Raw genomic sequence first — 14,658 nt, forward strand, 5'->3', positions numbered from 1 at the left:
AAGATGACCTGTTGACCTGTTCAGTAAGATGACCTGTTCAGTAAGATGACCTGTTGACCTGTTCAGTAAGATGACCTGTTTAGTAAGATGACCTGTTGACCTGTTCAGTAAGATGACCCGTTGACCTGTTTAGTAAGATGACCTGTTGACCTGTTCAGTAAGGTGACCTGTTGAGTAAGGTGACCTGTTCGGTAAGATGACCTGTTGACTTGTTCAGTAAGATGACCTGTTCAGTAAGATGACCTGTTGACCTGTTCAGTAAGATGACCTGTTGACCTGTTCAGTAAGATGACCTGTTGACTTGTTCAGTAAGATGACCTGTTCAGTAAGATGACCTGTTGACCTGTTCAGTAAGATGACCTGTTGACCTGTTCAGTAAGATGACCTGTTCAGTAAGATGACCTGTTGACCTGTTCAGTAAGATGACCTGTTCAGTAAGATGACCTGTTCAGTAAGATGACCTGTTGACCTGTTCAGTAAGATGACCTGTTGACCTGTTCAGTAAGATGACCTGTTGACCTGTTCAGTAAGATGACCTGTTCAGTAAGATGACCTGTTGACCTGTTCAGTAAGATGACCTGTTGACCTGTTCAGTAAGATGACCTGTTCAGTAAGATGACCTGTTGACCTGTTCAGTAAGATGACCTGTTCGGTAAGATGACCTGTGGACCTGTTCAGTAAGATGACCTGTTGACCTGTTCAGTAAGATGACCTGTTCAGTAAGGTGACCTGTTCAGTAAGATGACCTGTTGAGTAAGGTGACCTGTTCAGTAAGGTGACCTGTTCAGTAAGATGACCTGTTGACCTGTTCAGTAAGATGACCTGTTGACCTGTTCAGTAAGATGACCAGTTCAGTAAGATGACCTGTTCAGTAAGATGACCTGTTGACCTGTTCAGTAAGATGACCTGTTCAGTAAGATGACCTGTTGACCTGTTCGGTAAGATGACCTGTTCAGTAAGATGACCTGTTGACCTGTTCAGTAAGATGACCTGTGTTGATCTGTTCAGTAAGATGACCTGTTGACCTGTTCAGTAAGATGACCTCTTCAGTAAGATGACCTGTTGACCTGTTCAGTAAGATGACCCGTTGACCTGTTCAGTAAGATGACCTGTTGAGTAAGATGACCTGTTGACCTGTTCGGTAAGATGACCTGTGGACCTGTTCAGTAAGATGACCTGTTGACCTGTTCAGTAAGATGACCTGTTCAGTAAGGTGACCTGTTCAGTAAGATGACCTGTTGACCTGTTCAGTAAGATGACCTGTTGACCTGTTCAGTAAGATGACCAGTTCAGTAAGATGACCTGTTCAGTAAGATGACCTGTTCAGTAAGATGACCTGTTGACCTGTTCGGTAAGATGACCTGTTCAGTAAGATGACCTGTTGACCTGTTCAGTAAGATGACCTGTTGACCTGTTCAGTAAGATGACCTCTTCAGTAAGATGACCTGTTGACCTGTTCAGTAAGATGACCTGTTGAGTAAGATGACCTGTTGACCTGTTCGGTAAGATGACCTGTGGACCTGTTCAGTAAGATGACCTGTTGACATGTGAAATATTAATTTTATTACAAGTGTATGTTATAATCACATCCAGACAACTTCCACAGTGTCCATAAAAGGACAAATCGTGTCCATATCAGAAGAAAATGGCTGATAATGACAGGGCTTTTCTTGCCTGAGATGGAAAAATATGTTTTCTTAAGAGGTTCAATATGTCCTTAATGTCGTGAGGTGCTCAGAAATATTTATTTATTATTATTGTTGCAGATAGCTGAGTAGTGAACAGAGATATCATCAAAATCAATGTCAACAACCACACTGTGTTACATAACAGTGGATAGGGGAGGGAGGAAGAGGGAGGAGGCAGTCCAACACGATTTGGCACTACATGGTGCGTCCCAAATTGCATCCTATTTCCTATATATATATTGCACTACCAGAATCCTGGTCAACAGTAGCACACTAGATAGGAGGGGTATTTGGGACGCTAACATGGATTCATACCAGTTAACCTTCGACCTCATCACCAAGGCTATTGGGCACAGGAGGAAGAGTCTGGTATGGTGTGGTGTAATCTTGGCACCCCAGAATCAAATCCTGTGTGAGCAGCCTGTTTGCTTACGTTTGGTTCCTAGTGAACAGGTGTGGGAGTCAGACCACCAACCAGGAAATGTTAGACAGTATGTTAGCCAGTATGTCAGGTAGGTTTCCTCTTTGGCCAGAGGATTGCTGCTCTCCTCTCCTGGACAGCTGGTTCTGTTAGTGCTTCAACAACATGATAAAAAACATGATGAAGATGCTGCTGGACTCTTCAAGGGCTTTGGGCATCAAAGACCATCAAAACACCTGCATTGTTTACAAAAAAATATAATTGGCAACCAACCGTTCTCAACAGACTACATACAACCTAACAGAAAAGAAACATATTTCCAATCAAAAACACATCTTTTGACCAATCGGTATAATAATGTTAATTGTGTAGAAAAAAACAATCTGTAAAATAGCATTGAATCAGCTAAACTGGCAGGATCCCTTTCCCGTTGAACTCTTCTCAAATCAACATAAAACAAATCTAGATGTAACATAAATATCAATTTTGAGATGTGACATTTTCACTCAAAAATTCCTGTTCTTTTTTCAAAGCTTTCTCACAAAAAAACAAAACAAAGTGTTTCTCTGTGAAATGTGTACAGAGCACCGAGCGATTCATTTTCAAGCCTTTTACATTTTAATTCAGCTCGTGTCAAATTTGGCTTTTTTTTTTTTTTTTGTGTCACACGCGGAAACAACTTTGAAGACGACGACGACGACAAAATGTCAAATCCTCAAAAGTTGTTGGGAGAAACGTGCAACGTCAACAGAGCCAGGTGGTTATCATCAGATATTAGGTTACAAAAAAAATCCTACTTTCTGATATAATGTTAAAGAAAACCCCACTGAACGAGTCAGAACATAAATAATCGTATTTGTCTCGGTAAAATGTGTTATAAAACATAAGAAAGAGAAACTTCATCACCAAAGGGTGTTTTGGACACCCTAATATTAGTTTGGTCTCTACATTCGCTAATCCTTTGGCTGGTCGGTGGGACAGGACGCTTCTATAGGACAGCCTGTCTACGGTATCAGGGTCGTGTTCATTAGTGCACAACGTAGCAAAACGTTAAACACACGGAAAGCGTTCAGCAACAAAAATGAGTTTCTTTTTTGGACAAGTTCAGGTAGTCTGTTTTCTTCTGTTTGGTTTCTAGTGAATACAACCCAGGCTATTTTGGTGTGCAACAAGGTACAGAAGAGGGCTTCCAGACAGACAGAGTAGAGAGAGAGAGTAGAGAGAGAGAGAGTAGAGAGAGGGAGAGAGAGAGACAGAGTAGAGAGTAGAGGGGGAGTGAGAGAGTAGAGAGAGTAGAGAGTAAGAGAGAGAGAGTAAGGGTGAGAGAGAGAGTAGAGAGAGTAAGAGAGAGAGAGAGAGAGAGTAAGAGTGAGAGAGAGAGAGTAAGAGTGAGAGAGAGAGGGGGAGAGAGACAGAGTAGAGAGAGGGGGAGAGAGACAGAGTAGAGAGAGAGGAGAGAGAGAGAGAGAGTGAGAGAGACAGAGTAGAGACAGAGTAGAGAGAGTAGAGGGAGAGAGAGAGAGAACCATCCACTCTGCTCCATGGCTCTTCCCAGCAGGCCATTGTCTCACGTCAGATAGCGTCACTCCTACGGGGGGGCTCATCCCTCAACCGATCTGTCACGTAGGACGTGGAACACATCTCTAATAATCTTGATTTTGCTCTTCTGCCTAATTCTAGTTCCTAATTCTGAAAATAACTCTCTCTCTCTCTGTATCTATGACACACTGTATACTGCGGAAACCAATCACTTGAGTAAACTCCAGTTAGCAGCCGAGTGCAGGGCTTGTTTGAATGGCCATACGGTAGATAGTTTGCCAGCTTGTAAGGCACCAAAGTTCTGGGACTGTTCTCAGAAATCAGCAGGTGTCTGACTCTGACAGCTGGCAGTGTGCCTTGCTACATTCAGCTGTGCTGTAGAACTAAATCACAGCAGAACAAGATGTCATGACAACTCATTTGTGCTCATTAGCTAGAATTTACTAGGATTATTCAGCATTGAGTGTGTGTGTGTGAACTGGCATTGTTAGCATCCCTGCCTTTCGTTATGGATTGATTTGAGACTGGTACAGCCAGCAAGCAGACACTAGCTACATAAATACTGATTCTTCCAACCACATAACACCTTCGTTAGATGTAGAATTAGGTAGTGAAGATTTATTAGCTTCAGGGTGATATTTCTGGTCAGATTAAATCTGACTCCAGGTTGATATTTCTGGTCAGATTAAATCTGACTCCAGGTTGATATTTCTGGTCAGATTAAATCTGACTCCAGGGTGATATTTCTGGTCAGATTAAATCTGACTCCAGGGTGATATTTCTGGTCAGATTAAATCTGACTCCAGGGTGATATTTCTGGTCAGATTAACTCGGACTCTTTCAGATGATGTAGAGGCTTTTAAGCAGACGATGTCACCTTTGTAACATTCCCGAATGTTAGAACAGCATATTGCGGCCAAACTTCTTTTTAGCTATCCCATGAGTGTTTGCAAGTTATCCGACAGATCAGTGCAGGCGGCCGTTGCGCTACCTGACGTGAAACAATGCCCAGCAGGCAGGATGGGACATTCCGACTGACTGGGTTTCACAAATAGAAACACCAAAACTAAAAAAAGGAAATCTTCAGTCTGAAGACCCAAAAGCCCATTTCCTTTGTTAATCTCCCGTCGAGAGTATCTGTGTCTGTGTGTGACACTGGTAACTCGGGTAGAGAAGTGTTTGAGATGTTATGTCCACTTTCCAATGTGCTCCTAAGGGGAGCTGGCCGTGTCAGTCTTCCTCTGTTTCCGTCTCCTGTGGCTGCTTGTCCTGTAATACTGGAATGACAGACTCCCACACTGCAAGGCACTGAAACACACAGAGAGATGGTGGTGTTAACACACTGAAACACACTGAAACACACTGAAACACACAGAGAGATGGTGGTGTTAACAAACACACTGAAACACACAGAGAGATGGTGGTGTTAACACACTGAAACACACAGAGAGATGGTGGTAACACACTGAAACACACAGAGAGATGGTGGTGTTAACACACTGAAACACACAGAGAGATGGTGGTGTTAACACACTGAAACACACAGAGAGATGGTCGTGTTAACACACTGAAACACACAGAGAGATGGTCGTGTTAACACACTGAAACACACAGAGAGATGGTGGTGTTAACACACTGAAACACACAGAGAGATGGTCGTGTTAACACACTGAAACACACAGAGAGATGGTCGTGTTAACACACTGAAACACACAGAGAGATGGTGGTAACACACTGAAACACACAGAGAGATGGTGGTGTTAACACACAGAGAGATGGTCGTGTTAACACACTGAAACACACTGAGAGATGGTGGTGTTAACACACAGAGAGATGGTGGCATTAACACACAGAGAGATGGTCGTGTTAACACACTGAAACACACAGAGAGATGGTCGTGTTAACACACTGAAACACACAGAGAGATGGTGGTGTTAACACACAGAGAGATGGTCGTGTTAACACACTGAAACACACTGAGAGATGGTGGTGTTAACACACTGAAACACACTGAAACACACAGAGAGATGGTGGTGTTAACACACTGAAACACACAGAGAGATGGTGGTGTTAACACACTGAAACACACAGAGAGATGGTGGTGTTAACACACTGAAACACACAGAGAGATGGTGGTGTTAACACACTGAAACACACAGAGAGATGGTGGTGTTAACACACTGAAACACACAGAGAGATGGTGGTGTTAACACACAGAGAGATGGTGGTGTTAACACACTGTAACACACAGAGAGATGGTCGTGTTAACACACTGAAACACACAGAGAGATGGTGGTGTTAACACACTGAAACACACAGCGAGATGGTGGTGTTAACACACTGAAACACACAGAGAGATGGTGGTGTTAACACACAGAGAGATGGTGGTGTTAACACACTGAAACACACAGAGAGATGGTGGTGTTAACACACTGAAACACACAGAGAGATGGTGGTGTTAACACACTGAAACACACAGAGAGATGGTGGTGTTAACACACTGAAACACACAGAGAGATGGTGGTGTTAACACACTGAAACACACAGAGAGAAGGTGGTGTTAACACACTGAAACACACAGAGAGATGGTGGTGTTAACACACAGAGAGATGGTGGTGTTAACACACAGAGAGATGGTGGTGTTAACACACAGAGAGATGGTGGTGTTAACACACAGAGAGATGGTGGTGTTAACACACTGAAACACACTGAAACACTAGTAGGGATGGAGAACGTTCAGCCTGCTGCACTGAAACACTAGTAGGGACGGAGAACGTTCAGCCTCGTAGGGACGGAGAACATTCAGCCTGCTGCACTGAAACACTAGTAGGGACGGAGAACGTTCAGCCTGCTGCACTGAAACACTAGTAGGGACGGAGAACGTTCAGCCTGCTGCACTGAAACACTAGTAGGGACGGAGAACGTTCAGCCTGCTGCACTGAAACACTCGTAGGGACGGAGAACGTTCAGCCTCGTAGGGACGGAGAACATTCAGCCTGCTGCACTGAAACACTAGTAGGGACGGAGAACGTTCAGCCTGCTGCACTGAAACACTAGTAGGGACGGAGAACGTTCAGCCTGCTGCACTGAAACACTCGTAGGGACGGAGAACGCAGCCTCGTAGGGACGGAGAACATTCAGCCTGCTGCACTGAAACACTAGTAGGGACGGAGAACGTTCAGCCTGCTGCACTGAAACACTAGTAGGGACGGAGAACGTTCAGCCTGCTGCACTGAAACACTAGTAGGGACGGAGAACGTTCAGCCTGCTGCACTGAAACACTCGTAGGGACGGAGAACGTTCAGCCTGCTGCAATGAAACACTAGTAGGGACGGAGAACGTTCAGCCTCGTAGGGACGGAGAACGTTCAGCCACGTAGGGACGGAGAACGTTCAGCCTGCTGCACTGAAACACTAGTAGGGACGGAGAACGTTCAGCCTCGTAGGGACGGAGAACATTCAGCCTGCTGTACTGAAACACTCGTAGGGACGGAGAACATTCAGCCTGCTGCACTGAAACACTCGTAGGGACGGAGAACGTTCAGCCTCGTAGGGACGGAGAACATTCAGCCTGCTGCACTGAAACACTAGTAGGGACGGAGAACGTTCAGCCTGCTGCACTGAAACACTCGTAGGGACGGAGAACGTTCAGCCTCGTAGGGACGGAGAACATTGAGCCTGCTGCACTGAAACACTAGTAGGGACGGAGAACGTTCAGCCTGCTGCACTGAAACACTCGTAGGGACGGAGAACGTTCAGCCTCGTAGGGACGGAGAACATTCAGCCTGCTGCACTGAAACACTAGTAGGGACGGAGAACGTTCAGCCTGCTGCACTGAAACACTCGTAGGGACGGAGAACGTTCAGCCTGCTGCACTGAAACACTCGTAGGGACGGAGAACGTTCAGCCTCGTAGGGACGGAGAACATTCAGCCTGCTGCACTGAAACACTAGTAGGGACGGAGAACGTTCAGCCTGCTGCACTGAAACACTCGTAGGGACGGAGAACGTTCAGCCTCGTAGGGACGGAGAACATTCAGCCTGCTGCACTGAAACACTAGTAGGGACGGAGAACGTTCAGCCTGCTGCACTGAAACACTAGTAGGGACGGAGAACGTTCAGCCTGCTGCACTGAAACACTAGTAGGGACGGAGAACGTTCAGCCTGCTGCACTGAAACACTCGTAGGGACGGAGAACGTTCAGCCTGCTGCAATGAAACACTAGTAGGGACGGAGAACGTTCAGCCTGCTGCACTGAAACACTCGTAGGGACGGAGAACGTTCAGCCTGCTGCACTGAAACACTCGTAGGGACGGAGAACGTTCAGCCTCGTAATGACGGAGAACATTCAGCCTGCTGCACTGAAACACTCGTAGGGACGGAGAACATTCAGCCTGCTGCACTGAAACACTAGTAGGGACGGAGAACGTTCAGCCTGCTGCACTGAAACACTAGTAGGGACGGAGAACGTTCAGCCTGCTGCACTGAAACACTAGTAGGGACGGAGAACGTTCAAATCAAATACAACAGGTGGAGACTGTCGTGTCTTTGGCATCATTAAAATTATTAAGACCTATTTAACAAATAACTCTCTGTAATTATTATTACGTGATTAAACTACTTATTAATCAGAAGACTAATTGATCAAATATTAAAATATCTGAAAAGTTATATTAGGAAAATTATAACTTAAATTAGAAATCTGAATATTTTCCTTGGTGCCCAGACTTCCTCGTTATTTACAGTTACGTGATTAACCTTTTTGGGATAGGGGGCAGAGTTCCAGAACTTTTCTGAAGGAATTCTCCGGTTGGAACATTATTGATGTTTTATGTTAAAAACATCCTAAAGATTGATTCCATACATCGTTTGACATGTTTCTAAAGGAATGTAATGGAACTTTTCGAGTTTTGTCTGGATGAAGTGCCTGTGCCTCATGAAGATGGATTACTGGGCCGAACACGCTAACAACAAGTGGCTATTTGGACATAAATGACGGACTTTATGGAACAAATCAGTCATTTATTGTCAAACTGGAATTCCTGGGAATGCCTTCTGATGAAGATCATCAAAGGTAAGTGAATATTTATGGTGTTGTTTCTAACTCTGTTGACTCCAAAATGGCGGATATTCCTCTGGCTGTTTTGGGTTCTGAGCGCCGTTCTCAGATGTTCAGCCTGCTGCACTGAAACACTCGTAGGGACGGAGAACGTTCAGCCTCGTAGGGACGGAGAACATTCAGCCTGCTGCACTGAAACACTCGTAGGGACGGAGAACGTTCAGCCTCGTAGGGACGGAGAACATTCAGCCTGCTGCACTGAAACACTCGTAGGGACGGAGAACGTTCAGCCTCGTAGGGACGGAGAACATTCAGCCTGCTGCACTGAAACACTCGTAGGGACGGAGAACGTTCAGCCTCGTAGGGACTGAGAACATTCAGCCTGCTGCACTGAAACACTCGTAGGGACGGAGAACGTTCAGCCTCGTAGGGACGGAGAACATTCAGCCTGCTGCACTGAAACACTCGTAGGGACGGAGAACGTTCAGCCTCGTAGGGACGGAGAACATTCAGCCTGCTGCACTGAAACACTCGTAGGGACGGAGAACGTTCAGCCTTGTAGGGACGGAGAACATTCAGCCTGCTGCACTGAAACACTCGTAGGGACGGAGAACGTTCAGCCTCGTAGGGACGGAGAACATTCAGCCTGCTGCACTGAAACACTCGTAGGGACGGAGAACGTTCAGCCTCGTAGGGACGGAGAACATTCAGCCTGCTGCACTGAAACACTAGTAGGGACGGAGAACGTTCAGCCTCGTAGGGACGGAGAACATTCAGCCTGCTGCACTGAAACACTAGTAGGGACGGAGAACGTTCAGCCTCGTAGGGACGGAGAACATTCAGCCTGCTGCACTGAAACACTAGTAGGGACGGAGAACGTTCAGCCTGCTGCACTGAAACACTAGTAGGGACGGAGAACGTTCAGCCTGCTGCACTGAAACACTAGTAGGGACGGAGAACGTTCAAATCAAATACAACAGGTGGAGACTGTCGTGTCTTTGGCATCATTAAAATCATTAAGACCTATTTAACAAATAACTCTCTGTAATTATTATTACGTGATTAAACTACTTATTAATCAGAAGACTAATTGATCAAATATTAAAATATCTGAAAAGTTATATTAGGAAAATTATAACTTAAATTAGAAATCTGAATATTTTCCTTGGTGCCCAGACTTCCTCGTTATTTACAGTTACGTGATTAACCTTTTTGGGATAGGGGGCAGAGTTCCAGAACTTTTCTGAAGGAATTCTCCGGTTGGAACATTATTGATGTTTTATGTTAAAAACATCCTAAAGATTGATTCCATACATCGTTTGACATGTTTCTAAAGGAATGTAATGGAACTTTTCGAGTTTTGTCTGGATGAAGTGCCTGTGCCTCATGAAGATGGATTACTGGGCCGAACACGCTAACAACAAGTGGCTATTTGGACATAAATGACGGACTTTATGGAACAAATCAGTCATTTATTGTCGAACTGGGATTCATGGGAGTGCCTTCTGATGAAGATCATCAAAGGTAAGTGAATATTTATGGTGTTGTTTCTAACTCTGTTGACTCCAAAATGGCGGATATTCCTCTGGCTGTTTTGGGTTCTGAGCGCCGTTCTCAGATGTTCAGCCTGCTGCACTGAAACACTCGTAGGGACGGAGAACGTTCAGCCTCGTAGGGACGGAGAACATTCAGCCTGCTGCACTGAAACACTCGTAGGGACGGAGAACGTTCAGCCTCGTAGGGACGGAGAACATTCAGCCTGCTGCACTGAAACACTCGTAGGGACGGAGAACGTTCAGCCTCGTAGGGACGGAGAACATTCAGCCTGCTGCACTGAAACACTCGTAGGGACGGAGAACGTTCAGCCTCGTAGGGACTGAGAACATTCAGCCTGCTGCACTGAAACACTCGTAGGGACGGAGAACGTTCAGCCTCGTAGGGACGGAGAACATTCAGCCTGCTGCACTGAAACACTCGTAGGGACGGAGAACGTTCAGCCTCGTAGGGACGGAGAACATTCAGCCTGCTGCACTGAAACACTCGTAGGGACGGAGAACGTTCAGCCTCGTAGGGACGGAGAACATTCAGCCTGCTGCACTGAAACACTCGTAGGGACGGAGAACGTTCAGCCTCGTAGGGACGGAGAACATTCAGCCTGCTGCACTGAAACACTCGTAGGGACGGAGAACGTTCAGCCTCGTAGGGAAGGAGAACATTCAGCCTGCTGCACTGAAACACTAGTAGGGACGGAGAACGTTCAGCCTCGTAGGGACGGAGAACATTCAGCCTGCTGCACTGAAACACTAGTAGGGACGGAGAACGTTCAGCCTCGTAGGGACGGAGAACATTCAGCCTGCTGCACTGAAACACTAGTAGGGACGGAGAACGTTCAGCCTCGTAGGGACGGAGAACATTCAGCCTGCTGCACTGAAACACTAGTAGGGACGGAGAACGTTCAGCCTGCTGCACTGAAACACTAGTAGGGACGGAGAACGTTCAGCCTGCTGCACTGAAACACTAGTAGGGACGGAGAACGTTCAAATCAAATACAACAGGTGGAGACTGTCGTGTCTTTGGCATCATTAAAATCATTAAGACCTATTTAACAAATAACTCTCTGTAATTATTATTACGTGATTAAACTACTTATTAATCAGAAGACTAATTGATCAAATATTAAAATATCTGAAAAGTTATATTAGGAAAATTATAACTTAAATTAGAAATCTGAATATTTTCCTTGGTGCCCAGACTTCCTCGTTATTTACAGTTACGTGATTAACCTTTTTGGGATAGGGGGCAGAGTTCCAGAACTTTTCTGAAGGAATTCTCCGGTTGGAACATTATTGATGTTTTATGTTAAAAACATCCTAAAGATTGATTCCATACATCGTTTGACATGTTTCTAAAGGAATGTAATGGAACTTTTCGAGTTTTGTCTGGATGAAGTGCCTGTGCCTCATGAAGATGGATTACTGGGCCGAACACGCTAACAACAAGTGGCTATTTGGACATAAATGACGGACTTTATGGAACAAATCAGTCATTTATTGTCGAACTGGGATTCATGGGAGTGCCTTCTGATGAAGATCATCAAAGGTAAGTGAATATTTATGGTGTTGTTTCTAACTCTGTTGACTCCAAAATGGCGGATATTCCTCTGGCTGTTTTGGGTTCTGAGCGCCGTTCTCAGATGTTCAGCCTGCTGCACTGAAACACTCGTAGGGACGGAGAACGTTCAGCCTCGTAGGGACGGAGAACATTCAGCCTGCTGCACTGAAACACTTTTTCCATCATTTTTATTTTTAAATCTGACACAGCATTAACAGTATATCTATAATTCCTGCGATTCCTGGGAGTGCATTCTGATGAAGATCATCAAAGGTAAGGGAATATTTAGCATGTGATTTCTGGTTTCTGTTGGCTCCAACATGGCGGCTAATTGTATTATTTTTCTGAGCGCCGCCTCAGATTATTGCATGGTTAGCTTTTTCCGTAAAGTTTCTTTGAAATCAGACACAGCGGTTGCATTAAGGAGAGGTATATATATAATTCCATGTGTATAACTTGTATTTTCATCTACATTTATGACGAGTATTTCTGTTGAATTGATATGGCTATGCAAAATCACTGGATGTTTCTGGAACTAGTGAAAGTAATGCACCAATGTAAACTCAGATTTTTTTTATATAAATATGAACTTTATCAAACAAAACATACATGTATTGTGTAACATGAAGTCCTATGAGTGTCATCTGATGAAGATCATCAAAGGTTAGTGATTCATCATATCTCTATTTGTGCTTTTTGTGACTCTCTTTGGCTGGAAAAATGGCTGTGTTTTTCTGTGGCTTGGTGGTGACCTAACATAATCGTTTGTGGTGCTTTCGCTGTAAAGCCTATTTGAAATTGGACACTGTGGTGGGATTAACAACAAGATTACCTTTAAAACGGTATGAAATACATGTATGTTTGAGGAATGTTAATTATGAGATTTCTGTTTTGAATTTGGCGCCCTGCACTTTCACTGGCTGTCGTCATATCGATCCCGTTATCTTTAATTCTGTGAATAACACTTGTATCTTTTATCAATATTTATTATGAGTATTTCTACAAAAAATCACCGGATGTTTTGGAATCAAAACATTACTGCACGTAAGGCGCCAATGTAAACTGAGATTTTTGGATATAAATATGCACATTATCGAACAAAACATACAGGTATTGTGTAACATGATGTCCTATGAGTGTCATCTGATGAAGATCAACGATCAGTGATTCATTTGATCTATACTTCTGCTTTTTGTGACTCCTATCTTTGGCTGAAAAAATGGCAGTTTTTTTTTACTTGGCAGTGACCTAACATAATCATATGTGGTGCTTTCGCTGTAAAGCATTTTTTAAATCGGACACGATGGGTAGATTAACAAGATGTTTATCTTTCATTTGCTGTATTGGACTTGTTAATGTGTGAAAGTTACATATTTAAAAATATATATTTTTGAATTTTGCGCGCTGCCTTTTCAGCGGAATGTTGTCGCTAGAAAGGTTAAGTCTTCATTGAAGACTCATCTCTTCAGTAGGTCATATGATTGAGTGTAGTCTGGCCCAGGAGTGTGAAAGTAAACAGAAAGGCACTGGAGCAACGAACCGTCCTTGCTGTCTCTGCCTGGACGGTTTCCCCTCTTTCCACTGGGACTCTCTGCCTCTAACCCTATTACAGGGGCTGAGTCACTGGCTTACTGGTGCTCTTCCATGCCGTCCCTAGGAGGGATGCGTCACTTGAGTGGGTTGAGTCACTGATGCCTGTCTGGGTTGGCGCCCCCCCTTGGGTTGTGCCGTGGGGGAGATCTTTGTGGGCTATACTCGGCCTTGTTTCAGGATGGTTGGTGGTTAAAGATATCCCTCTAGTGGTGTGGGGGTTGTGCTTTGGCAAAGTGTTGCGTTTCATTCTCATATGGGTCATCTACCATAAACACGGTGGCTCAAGGAGCTACTACATCTTATCTATTTAAAATTTTTATTTATCTGTTATTTTACCAGGTAAATTGACTGAGAACACGTTCTCATTTGCAGAAACAACCTGGGGAATAGTTACAGGGGAGAGGAGGGGGATGAATGAGCCAATTGTAAACTGGGGATTATTAGGTGACCGTGATGGTTTGATGGCCAGATTGGGAATTTAGCCAGGACACCAGGGGTTAACACCCCAACTCTTACGATAAGTGTCATGGGATCTTTAATGACCTCAGAGAGTCAGGACACCCATTTAACGTCCCATTCGAAAGACGGCACCCTACACAGGGCAGTGTCCCCAATCACTGCCCTGGGGCATTGGGATATTTTTTAGACCAGAGGAAAGAGTGAATCCTACTCCAACACCACTTCCAGCAGCATCTGGTCTCCCATCCAGAGACTGACCAGGACCAACTCTGCTTAGCTTCAGAAGCAAGCCAGCAGTGGTATAAACAGGTATATGTCGTATAGTTTAGTTGGTTAGTTCCTTGTGTTTTTTTTTCTTTTAGAACAGAGCAAACGGTACATTGGTGCCAGTCCAATTTCTATATATACTATAATATTCAATGATTTCTATACAATGTCAATATATTTTGACATTTATTTTATTTTAACGGATTATTTTGCAGATTACAGTAGGACAAGCTATTCTATACCGGTTTAGGAGTGTCCACTTGGTAAATGTTGATGTTTCTCAGGTACTCATTTAGCTAAATACAGTACAAGTCATCACAAGTGCGACACGTGTTTGTGATACTGTATGTTGAAGACCAAGACATAGAACTTATTTCAACATATTGATTATGAATTTGGACATGAAAAAAAAAACACAGTGCTTTGACACCCAAACAGGAAGCAGCAACAGTATCATTATCAAATTATGTTTTAGGAAAAATTAGTTATACTTAAAAAATAATAATAATAATAATAATAAGAC

At 44.2% G+C, this 14,658-nt stretch overlaps 1 protein-coding gene across 1 annotated transcript in view; it reads right to left on the minus strand.

The window, feature by feature from the left end:
• Nucleotides 1-1,540: 1,540 nt before the first annotated feature.
• The window catches only part of LOC115126331 (sorting nexin-30-like), a 66,377-nt gene continuing 53,259 nt past the window's right edge, over nt 1,541-14,658 (minus strand). The window contains exon 9 of the mRNA XM_065017156.1: nt 1,541-4,956. Within this exon, the coding sequence (XP_064873228.1) occupies nt 4,879-4,956 (78 nt within the window). The 3' untranslated portion in view covers nt 1,541-4,878. The remainder of the gene's footprint in view (nt 4,957-14,658) is intronic.

This window comes from Oncorhynchus nerka, linkage group LG4 (genome assembly GCF_034236695.1).
Source record: "Oncorhynchus nerka isolate Pitt River linkage group LG4, Oner_Uvic_2.0, whole genome shotgun sequence".
NCBI classification, from domain to species: Eukaryota; Metazoa; Chordata; class Actinopteri; order Salmoniformes; family Salmonidae; genus Oncorhynchus; species Oncorhynchus nerka.